Source organism: Oncorhynchus clarkii, chromosome 28, assembly GCF_045791955.1.
Source record: "Oncorhynchus clarkii lewisi isolate Uvic-CL-2024 chromosome 28, UVic_Ocla_1.0, whole genome shotgun sequence".
NCBI classification, from domain to species: Eukaryota; Metazoa; Chordata; class Actinopteri; order Salmoniformes; family Salmonidae; genus Oncorhynchus; species Oncorhynchus clarkii.
Genome location: NC_092174.1, coordinates 39,716,810 through 39,728,926, shown reverse-complemented (window position 1 = coordinate 39,728,926; position 12,117 = coordinate 39,716,810). Strand labels below are relative to the sequence as shown.

Sequence of the window (12,117 nt, the reverse complement as noted above, 5' to 3'; positions counted from 1 at the left end):
TACCGTTTGCTGGATGATAACAGAGTGAGCAGTCTATGGCTTGGGTGGTTAGAGTCTTTGTGAATTTTTGTGAATTTTTGGGCCTTCCTCTGACACCGCCGGTATATAGGACTTGGATGGCAGGGAGTTCGGCCCCAGTGATGTATTGGGCTGTCCGCACCACCCTCTGTAGAGCTTTGCGGTCAAGGACGATGCAATTGCCATACAAAGCGGTGATGCAGCCAGTCAAGATGCTCTCGATGGTGCAGCTGTAAAACTTTTTGAGGATCTGAGGGCTCATGCAAAATCTTTTCAGCCTCTTGAGGGTAAGAGGCACTGCCGTACCCTCTTCACGACTTTGTGGGTGTATGTGGACCAGGTTAAGTCCTTAGCGATGTGGACGCCAAAGAACTTGAAGCTCTCGACCCGCTCCACAACAGCCCTGTCGATGTGGATGGGGGTGTGTTCTCCGATCTTTCTCCTATAGTCTACGATCATCAGTTGGGGGTGAACAGGGAGCACAGAAGGGGACTAAGCACACATCCCTGAGGGGCCCCCGTGTTGAGGGTCAGTGTGGCGGAGGTGGTGTTGCCTGCCCTCATCACCTGGGGCCGGCCCGTCAGGAAGTCTAGGATCCAGTTGCAGAGGGAAGTGTTCAGTCCCAGGTTTCCCAAACTTAGTGATGAGCTTGGAGGGGGCTATGGTGTTGAACGCTGAGCTTTAGTCAATGAACAGCTTTCTCACGTAGTTATTTTCCTCTTGTCCATGTGGAAGAGGGCAGTGTGAAGTGCAATTGAGATTGCATCATCTGTGGATCTGTTGGGGCGGTATGGAAATTGAGTGTGGGTCCAGGGTGTCTGGGATGATGGTATTGATGTGTGTCATGAACAGCCTTTCAAAGCACTTCAAATGGCACCCTATTCCCTGCATAGTGCACTACTTTTGACCAGCGAGCCCTATGGACCCCGGTGAAAAGTAGGGCACTATATAGGGAACGAACGCCCAGCTTTCTGAATTAAGGTCAGCGTGTGTTCTAATATGCAGATCATATTGCAGCAGCCGCACAATTTCACGGCATCTTCAAGGGAGTTGGGAGCCGCTGACTCAAGCACTTCCGTCAGATATATGTGTGTTGCCTGACTCCGCCCTCTTGGATTGGAGATGGAGATATTGATTCCTAGGCTACATCCCAAATCACACCTTATTCCCTATGTAGTGCACTATATAAGGAACATGATGCCATTTGGGATGTAACCCTCTTCTTCACTCCCAAAGCCAAAACATCAGCTTGGAGGCTAGCCAGACATACCAGCATTTAAAATGTCACAGTTATCAATATCTCTCAGATCGTATAAAACCATGGCAGGCTGGTCAGCATTGTGTCATCACAGGTAAACAGAGTATGGAACGCTGGTATGGTTCCATAAGAGAGCGTTCCAGATAAAGCTCATTCATGATTTTTGTTGTTGTTTGATCTTGTTTTGTGGGCGTCAGATGTTGCATCTGAGACTACGTTTTAGAATGTCTTCCACTGGTCTCCATACTACCTATATAGTGCACTACCTTTGACCAGGGCCTACTGCACTACAGAGGGAGTAAGGTGCGAATTGGGATGCAACTATAGGGTGCAAATTGGGATGCAGCTATAGACTGGCAGGTCATGGAAAGGTCAGCAGAGTTTATCATTACAAATCTAAGGGAGGTTAACTGAATTATGTTGGTATTACACGCTTATAAATTTACGAACGGAAATGCTTCAAGAGTTTTGTTATTTTTGGTGTTATGTGCAAAAAACAAGTTTATCCTATATCCAGGTTGTTTGTATTACTACCAACATGTTCACTGTTTATAATATTTGTAGATTTTCCTATGTAAGACATGGGTTCAAATATAAAAACATTCATATTAATGAAGGTACAGTATTATAACAGCAGTACCTTAACACTTCATGGTTCTTTCTTTCGCTTTCTTCTTTTATCTTTTCTATTTTCATTATATGATGATCACCAACCAATTGTGCTTTGTTGTCTTTCCAGGTTCTATGATGCTCCCAGCTTAACCTATTCTGAGCAGATCGAGAGAAGAGAGCAGTTGGATGAGAGGGATGTCTCCTACTGGAGGAGGAGAGGTCAGGACTTCAGTGTCCTTCTGGATTACGCCGACGGCCGGGAGCTGAGAGCGTCCGCTAGCTTTCTGAAGGCCTCTGAGGTGGCATGGAGGCCACAGGCCCTGATAGCAGAGGACCACAGGGGGGAGAGGGAGAAGCAGCAACAGAAGCAGCTATGGGATGACACCCCCATCTCCTGGCTGAGGGAAGCTGACGCGGCTCCTGGACAGCTGAGGGTATTGACTGGGGTGACTGGGGAGCGGAAGTGCCAGAGCCTGGGCACAGAGGAGTGGAAGCCTGCGGTGGGGCTGGGGAGGCAGCTGTCGGATGGGGAGGGCGAGAGGTGGGCTCAGGACCAGCAGCACCGCCTGAGGACTCCAGAGAGCGCTGGTTTTATCCTTCCCAGAACCAGAGCGAAGTCCCAGTCCCTCCCCAGAGTGCTGTCGCCTGATGGAACTACTGAACACACAGACACACAGTCCAGCTTGGTCAGTGTCCAGCTTCGACCGGGCCAGGTTGATAGACAGAGAGTGAACAGCACCGTCTTTTCCGGGCCTTATAGTAGGTATTACCACAGCGCCGCAGTCGGCCGGGACCGGTGGGCCAGAAACAGTTGGCAAAGCGGCGGTCATGTTGCACTTTTACCAAAGCCCAGGTTCAGCAGGCCTGTCAAGCCTCCGTCGTACGAGATACACCAGCAGACTAGGGGTAGCCAGGAGATGCTTTCTGTAGCTGTAGTAGATGAGCAGAGTGCGTCCAAACAACAGAAGGACAACAGGCCTGTCTATCACCCAAGGGGTGGAGAACTGCAGAGACAAGACTATTTCGCACAACACTCCGCAATCTTTGGCATGGAGCCCCCCGGTTACATCCCGCCCCCGTCTTATAAGAGAGCCCCTCCCCCAATCAGGGGAGGCCCAATCAACCGCAATGAAGTGGTGAACTATAAGTGGAGGGGGGAGATGCAGATACAGATGCAGATGCCTGTGAGCTCAGAGACGGGAAGGTGGTTTTCCAGACAGACAGGAGGGTCGTGGCTGGAACACTATGGGGATCGAGGTATACCCTACAGGAAACAGGTTAACCCTAACCCAAATCTTAACCCTGGATACACCGAGGAACATCTGGGGCATGTTCACTATTTACCCTTTGATGATCCACGAGTGAGACACATCTCAGGAGGGCCTGGCGGAAATTCTCTCACTGACTCGGACAAGCTTATCCGAAACATCATCAAAGAGATTCCCTGCGCTAAGGTTTTAGGACAATCCACACATGATAGTGCCTTTTCCCCCCCACATGGGCTATCTCTCAATACCGACAGCCGCAAGACATCTGTCAATGACAACGACGGTAGTAGTACTAGATGGTGCCACAGGGGTTTAATAAACAAAGGAAGTGTAGACAGTGTAGCTCCTGACCAGAGCTGTGGTAACTATCCAACTGCTTTTCAGGTTAGACCGCCCCCTCAGCAGATCAGGCTTGTGGACCAAGGTGTGTCAGAAACTGTGACTCAAGTGAAAAAGAAAGAGCCTGACTCCTCAGAGAAAGAGAAACCAAGAAAGCCTGACTCCTCAGAGAAAGAGAAACCAAGAAAGCCTGACTCCTCAGAGAAAGAGAAACCAAGAAAGCCTGACTCCTCAGAGAAAGAGAAACCAAGAAAGCCTGACTCCTCAGAGAAAGAGAAACCAAGAAAGCCTGACTCCTCAGAGAAAGAGAAACCAAGAAAGCCTGACTCCTCAGAGAAAGAGAAACCAAGAAAGCCTGACTCCTCAGAGAAAGCAGAGAAAGTAGAGAAAAAGAGCGTGAAAAAGAAACTTAGCGAAACAATATTCTGTTTGGTGTCTGTTCCCATCCCCCCAACGCCGGGCAGTACGTCCCATGATCAAAACAACAATGACGAGAAGCCGCCAAGCCCAGTCCGGCCACCAAGCCCAGTGGACAGTCCGAGCGAGAACAAAACTGGCCACTTAACAAACCAAAGTCTCCAAAGCACATCTTCAGCAGAGGCTGAGCTGCAAGCACTAACCGGTAGCATAGCAAGCAGCAGATCAAGCAGCAAAATAGTGAGAAAACTCCCCATCAAACCCCCCAAAATAAACCATCACAAGGAGCTGAAACTCTCGGGATCCTGGCCTGGGAACCAGTACCGTGACCAGGAGACTCAAACTAGCCCAGAGGCCAGAAAGCGTCAGCCTCCCCCTCCTCCTCCTCCTCCAGGTCCTGAAAACAAGGAAGCACAAGACCCTCAAGTCCCTGCCCCAGGTTCCCCCGACCCAGGCGTCACCCCAGACCCTAGCAGTGTGGGCAGCACTGCATTCAGCTATCCCATAAAAGGGGTGAAGAGCCTGAAACCATCCAGCAACAGCGCCTTTTCCAGGACGGCCACTTTCTCAATCTCCAGCCAGCTGAACAAGAGCACAGCTCAGCCGCCAGCAGCAGCGCCACCACCACCACCCTCAGGAAACACGATGGAGGTCAAACCAGCAGCGACCTGCAGTGGGCAGGAGGGCTTCGGTCAGTTCCTGCTGAAGCCCGTCAGCAGACGGCCATGGGATGCCATTGAGGAGCTAGAGACTATCAACAAAGAGCTCCAGGATCAACAGCAACAACCACAGCAGCAGAGCAGCAAGAGGCCCAGTGTTGACCAGTGCATCGAGGACCTCAACGAGGCATACAAAGACATCTTAGAGCTAGGCACTGCCAGCAATAATGTTCCCAACAATGGCGGCGCTGTGCAGATCCCTGAGCGGATCAAGATAAGGCTAGCGGGGGAGGCGGGGCTTAGCAAACCCAGCAGCCTTAGGCGCAGTATCGAGAGCTGGACTGTGTCCGTCGACCCAGAGTACAGGGAGGTCAAGAGCGCCTTCTCAAGACCCGCTGAAAGAAAGTCAGTGACATTCAGCAAGCAGCTAAGAGAGGAGCTCCCTGTCCCACCACGCGATCCTACAGGATTCAGAGAATACAGGGTTGTTTCGAATTTGTCACAGAGGAGAAGTAGCTGCAGTGGCAGGTCAGTGAAGCTAGACCTCACTTCGCCTTCGGAGACACCACCGCCTTGTGACTTTACCGGCCCTAGTGACTTTATTGACTCTCCTAGTGATCCCAGCGAGATCAGAGACTTAAGCCCAACGACGCCAACAACGCATACGGCAGCAGAAGTCCCCTGGGCAGATAGGCAGCCGATGCAGGACGCCTCCACACTTACGAGTCCCCCTGATTATGAGGACATATGTCAGTCTTTACAAAAGACCCGAGACTCAACAGAAGTTAACAAAACTTTGACGGCCAAATCTAAACTTGGTGGTGGTAGAGGCAATGCAGTGCCTCCAGGGGGCGCCAGTCTAGACTCTGAAGAGGAATGCCCCATTTGTAAAAAAGAGAGCGAGAGCCAGATGTCCAGACCAAGCCCAATGTCTCCGCTCCATGAGGAGTCAAGCCCAGACTTGTCTGATCAAAGTAGCGCCACGATCGTCGGTGACAGTGGTAGTCCACAAGGAGCTGAAACATATGAAGAACCAGCTGAGGACGAAGTAGACACAAAGCTATCCTCCGCCTCTTGCTCGAATCGTTCAGAGGCTCAGACTCTGTGTCAAGATTGGAGGGAGCAGCTGTCACTCACAGATGATAAGAATGTGGGTGGGTGCGCTGCTGCTGAGAAGACCAATCAAAACCAAGCAACCAAGGATCTCAACAATCTATACGAAGTGAAATGTGCCGAGGGAATCCCAGAGAACGAATCCATAGAGGAGAGGGCAGCCAGGATATTAGGGATTGATGTGCCTGCAGAGTCCCTAGTTACAGGGGAGCGGAGGGCTAGAGAGCCAGCAACAGATGAGATTGAATTAAGAGAGAGTGAAGCCACTGCTGGAGAAGATCCAGAAAGAAGCAATGCAAACAAACAGACATTACAAACACATGTGAGAGATACAGAGTCTGGGGAACTGCGGTCTACAGTGTCTATGGTGCCTGACAGTGGGCAGGAGTTACAAGAAAATGAGCCGCCACAGGATGTGCCAGAACGCATCAGGAGTGCCAAATGGACCCAACTGGGTCGAGAAACTCCAGGTATGCTGGAGTTTCCGCCAGACAGACTACCACTTTCGGTCCCCATGAACCCCGACCAGAAGCTGTCTCACAGTCTGGAGGGAGAGAGGAGGGGCAGAGGTGCCTCACAGCACATAGAGGCCCTGCAGGATAAGCTAGCTGCCTCGCCCAGCCACCAGGTGGCGATAGAGCGCCTGGCTCGGATGAAGGTGGTGGACTCGATGTCCCGCATGAGACTCAGCATCAGGAGCACAGACTCTGGGGATGTGGACGGGGAGGCGGAGGGGGAGGCCAGCCGTGGCGTTGAACAAGTGGAAGAGAACGCTGTCCTCCCTGCTCCTTCCCAGAGTGACACAGTGGACGATAGAGAGGTCAAGCTAGAGGACGATGCAGAGGCCTCTGAAGATACAGTGTTGCAAGACGAGGAGGTGGCGTCTGTCTCGGGTAGCTACTTGATGCATTTGTTTTTTGTTCATTTTATTCACGTTTTTTTTCTGTCGAGCTGTGTTACACGTTTATTCTGAATATGAGAGTGTTTCACCAGGAATTAATAGTTTCATGTTTTGTTTGTTACACATTTGTGATACTTTTTTCACTGCCAACTGTGACTACACAAACATTGTTGGTTGTGACTATAATGAGTTATAATTTATGGTGCATGTATTTCAAGCAGTGAATTGTGGCTGTTATTATGGACTCTTCCCACAAGAGGGGGCTATTTGACCTACAATTCAAATCTACCACTACACACACACGACTGATATTACATTATTTTCATTAATTTTGAAGACATTTTTTATGTGTGTGAAATACATTTTGGACATGTTATGAGGACTGTCACATGATATAGTCTACGTCCAAAATGGAACCCTATTACTTATTTTGTGTACTAATTTTAAAGGGAAACTCAAATGTAGTGGACTTGATAGGGAATATGGTGCCATTTGGGACTCACATATATTCACTCTAAATGATCTAGTGTATCCCTTCTTTCTGTGTATTCTACCAGAGGCCTGAGACCCAAGCCCAGTGGATTAAAGTGGAGAGAGACTGAGACGCCCGTCATCTTTCTCCATCTGAGGGTTTAGCTCCCTCCAACACTGTGACCTGGCTGCCCATTAGAATGCCTTCATCTCATCCCAAACACAGAAACGGCCTTCTTCTCCGACAACAGCATTGTGTACACCCTCACCCTCGGCGTCGTTGAGTGCTAAAAGTGTTCCACTGCCAAAAGGGAGGTGTCCCCCTACCTAGGGGCAGCTTCCATCTATCCCCCCCCCCCCCCATCTCCCCTTTATCTCCCCCCAACCCATCCTAGGAGGGGTCCAAAATGGTACCCTACTCTCTATATAGTGCACTACTGGGCCCTGGTCAAAGGCAGTGCACTGCATAGGGTTCAGGGTGCCATTTTGGGACTCATTTCTAGTGTTATTGTAGCAGCTTGTTCTTTATCCTTTCTTATTCTACCCTCCCGATGCTTTTCATTGGCTTATTCTCCCCTCCCGATGGTTTTCATTGGCTTATTCTACCCTCCCGATGCTTTTCATTGGCTTATTCTACTCTCCCGATGCTTTTCATTGGCTTATTCTACCCTCCCGATGCTTTTCATTGGCTTATTCTACTCTCCCGATGCTTTTCATTGGCTTATTCTACCCTCCCGATGCTTTTCATTGGCTTATTCTACTCTCCTAGATGCTTTTCATTGGCTTATTCTACTCTCCTAGATGCTTTTCATTGGCTTATTCTACCCTCCCAGATGCTTTTCATTGACTTTATTATTCTACTCTCCTAGATGCTTTTCATTGGCAGACATTATGCAATTCTGTCATGCGTATAACAACCTAAAATGTCCACAGTGAATACAGTTAGCTGACTCATCGTTCTGTTTGTTTATGGGCGAGCTGTTTAGATATGAATGTGACCACGTTTTACACAACCAAGTAGACATACGAGTCATACGAGCTGTTACATTCAGTCGATTACACCAAAATATTTACATTTGATTGTTATGGACAGAGAGAAGTGAGAAATGTATTATATTGGACATTAATGTCTTTGGCTCGAGAACTGTTTTAATTTTCAGATGAATCGATCGATCAATCCGTCAATCAATCAATTAATCAACCAATCAATCAGTCTATTATTATTTTGTTACATTGTGGCCTGTCTGTCTCATCGCTTTCCCGTACACTGTAATCATAATCCATAGAGCTCTTCAATGAAGAGTGACTCTATTCCTACCAGATGTCAGGGTTAGGGTCAATTCAAATTCAAGTCAGTCGTTTCAGAAAGTAAACTGAAATTCCAATCTATTTTCAATGATTTCTCAAAAAATTAAAAACGAGAAGCTATTTATTAAAACACGTTTTTCCATTTATGAATGTTCACTTCCTGAATTGAGTGACTTCAATTTGAATTGACCCAAACCCTGATGTGGAGAAATGATAAATCAGTGAAATATATTTTGTGAGGCATTGGCCCTACGTTATGGGGGGTGGGGGTTACCTAGGTGACAGTCTGTTTGTGCTGTCAAGCCAACTCCTTGTCACTCATTGGCTTGACAATGTGCAATGGAATTAACAAGAGCACAAACAGATCTGGGACCAGACGTTGCCTTCTGTATACAGATGTGCATTTCATTATAGACTGGATCAGGTTACAAGACCACTGGGCAGTGAAATCAATGTTTTAAAAAGATCTATCTGGGTAGTATATTAGCTCTATTTCCCAGGTAATTTCAGGAAGCAATAATGGTATGGAGTGTGCTAGTTTTGAGTTGTAAACAATAATTATATGGACATAGTAAAAAGATAAGAGCAATATTGTCGTACTAACAGCTTAGTTGCATAGTCAGTGGAGCTGGGAACCATTGTCAGGAATCTAATTATTACCAAGTCCATAATGGCACCCTATTCCCTATATTGCACTACATTAGACCAGAGCCCCATGGGCACTGGTTAAAAGTAGTGCACTAAATAGGGAATTGGGTGCCATTTGGGACGTACCATTTTTACGAGTCATCGTTGGAATCATCCTGTAGCTAAAATGGAGATGTATCAGGGTATGCTGGTGGGCGGGTGCTTATTTCATAGAAAATATTAGTGGCCATACATGTGTATCGTGTTAAGTGACTACATTTCACCAAATATACATTTTTGTTATCATTGAATTGTTAATCAGTTTGCATAATGTACAAAATAAAGTATATTTTAAATATTTTAAGAGATATTTTGTATTTAACCATTCTATTTTATTTCTCCACACTTTGATCACAAGTTGAAAGTACCATATTGTCTGTATAGTACCATATTGTCTGTACAGTACCATATTGTCTGTATAGTACCATATTGTCTGTACAGTACCATATTGTCTGTACAGTATCATATTGTCTGTACAGTACCATATTGTCTGTACAGTATCATATTGTCTGTACAGTATCATATTGTTTATACAGTACCATATTGTCTGTACAGTATCATATTGTCTGTACAGTATCATATTGTTTATACAGTATCATAATGTTTATACAGTATCATAATGTTTGTACAGTATCATATTGTCTGTACAGTACTATATTGTTTGTACAGTATCATATTGTCTGTACAGTATCATATTGTCTGTACAGTATCATATTGTTTGTACAGTACTATATTGTCTGTACAGTACTATATTGTTTGTACAGTATCATAATGTCTGTACAGTACTATATTGTCTGTACAGTACTATATTGTTTGTACAGTATCATATTGTCTGTACAGTATCATATTGTCTGTACAGTATCATATTGTTTGTACAGTACTATATTGTCTGTACAGTACTATATTGTTTGTACAGTATCATAATGTCTGTACAGTACTATATTGTCTGTACAGTATCATATTGTTTGTACAGTACTATATTGTCTGTACAGTATCATAATGTCTGTACAGTACTATATTGTCTGTACAGTATCATATTGTTTGTACAGTACTATATTGTCTGTACAGTACTATATTGTCTGTACAGTATCATCATGTTTGTACAGTACTATATTGTTTGTACAGTATCATATTGTTTGTACAGTACTATATTGTCTGTACAGTATCATAATGAGAGTATATAATTTTCTAGCGCTTCAAAAGAAAAAGATTGACATAAAGAAGGATCGACCTTACAAGCAAAGCTATGTGCAGTGTGCCTTGATCAAACGGTCATTCTGTTCAGTGACAAGATGAGGGTTTATCTTCTTTGTGAGTCTTGACTTAATGGGAAATTCTGATTGTGCCATGAGTTCCCATTTCTAGTGCATTTTCACACGCTGTCTGAAAAACAGTTGAACATTTGATGTTGGACACTCTTACTGATGATCCATCGATCCATCTCAGCTGATGTTCTTATGTTTAGGGTCAGCTGTGACCTGCAGTGTTGGGGTCAATTACATTTCAAATCAGTCAGTTCAGGAAGCTAACTGAAATTCCAATTAACATTTTTCTCAATGCCCTTGTATTGGATTGTTTTTTTGGGGGGAGGGGGGGAGGGGGGTAATAATTACATTTATTTTCTGGAATTAACTGAATTGAAATGGAATTGACCCCAACCCTGGTGACTTGTCTTATGTTTGTCATCGTCTTCCAAGCCAAATCATGTACTGTTGTTTTTGTCGCTGATTCATAGCAACATGTTTAGAAATAAAGAAAAAAAGAAAGAAAAAACCCTATTTATTTTATTCATGCAACTTAACATGTCTTTCTTTCTACATTGAGTGAATTTTGTGTTTTAGACTGCTGTCAATGATACAATGGTTAGTGAATGGTGTATAATGCATTGTAAAAGGTGCACATTAATGCTGTTTTCCTATTTGTCAAGGGTGAATACATACTGTTCAATAATCACATCGTTTTATAACATTCACTTTCATGTAGCATTATTGCGGTTGTAGCATTTAATTGACTTAGAACTCTTGTCTTAATTACGCTTAATATTTCTGATATTTATAATTGTTTTTTCTTTATCACGTCGCCGCCATAGGCAATTTCGGCATTACATTATAATTAAGGCCAAATAATTACTAATTGCACACTGTTTCATAATTGTAAGTTTCACAAACAACATATTGTTCTGCCATTTCTTAAGCCTGAAAGGTAGCAATGTTGACTGCATACGTACATAGTGACTGCACTTAACTTTCTTCACTGTGGGTTTTTCAATCAATCAGGAGAACAGTGCTGCTACTCAAAAAATACACAGACTTCCAAAAATGCACAAACTCCCATTCGAAACAAACAACTATATATAATATAACTATATTCATTGATTCAGAAGTTTATTGATCAATTGAGTCCATTGATCAATATCATTGATTAATATCCCATAAAGATCAACCAGGTGGATAGATTACCAACAGTTGTTGACGCCCGCATTTCGTCTGAACTTAGTACCATTTTTAAGACTTTTGCTTGACTTACCTGTAGTGAAGTCCTCTGTCCTAAAAGGAAATTTCAAAAAATGTTCAACTCCATATTCATCTCCAGCACCACCCCAACATCAACATATGTTAAAATGTTGCGTTTCAATGTGTTGTAGAAAAAAGATAGAGGAAGATACGTAAGTGTTTCTAACGACATCATCGGTGTGCATCGTGGGATTTTACATTTTTTAAATCGAAAATGTTGTTATTGTAATTTTTACCCCCCACCCCCCTTTTTCTCCCGAATTTCGTGATTACAATCTTGTCTCATCGCTGCAACTCCCCAACGGGCTCGGGAGGCGAAGGTCGAAACATGACCCACCGAGCCGCGCTTCTTAACACCCACCGTCTTAACCCGGAAGCCAGCTGCACCAATGTGTTGGAGGAAACGCCACTAAACTGACAACCGAAGTCAGCCTGCAGGCGCCCAGCCCGCCACAAGGAGTCGCTAGAGCGCGATGAGCCTTCCCCTAACCCGGACGACGCTGGACCAATTGTGCGCCTTCCTTTGGGACTCCCGGTCACGGCCAGTAATGAC

The 12,117-nt window shown here is 45.2% G+C and overlaps 1 protein-coding gene across 1 annotated transcript in view; it reads left to right on the top strand.

Moving 5' to 3' along the window:
• LOC139386788 (junctional cadherin 5-associated protein-like) overlaps nucleotides 1-12,117 on the top strand; it is a 54,535-nt gene that overhangs the window by 19,045 nt on the left and 23,373 nt on the right. Inside the window, exons 3-5 of the mRNA XM_071132595.1 lie at nucleotides 2,016-3,670; nucleotides 3,860-6,020; nucleotides 6,063-6,577. Coding sequence (XP_070988696.1) covers nucleotides 2,016-3,670; nucleotides 3,860-6,020; nucleotides 6,063-6,577 — 4,331 coding nt within the window. The remainder of the gene's footprint in view (nucleotides 1-2,015; nucleotides 3,671-3,859; nucleotides 6,021-6,062; nucleotides 6,578-12,117) is intronic.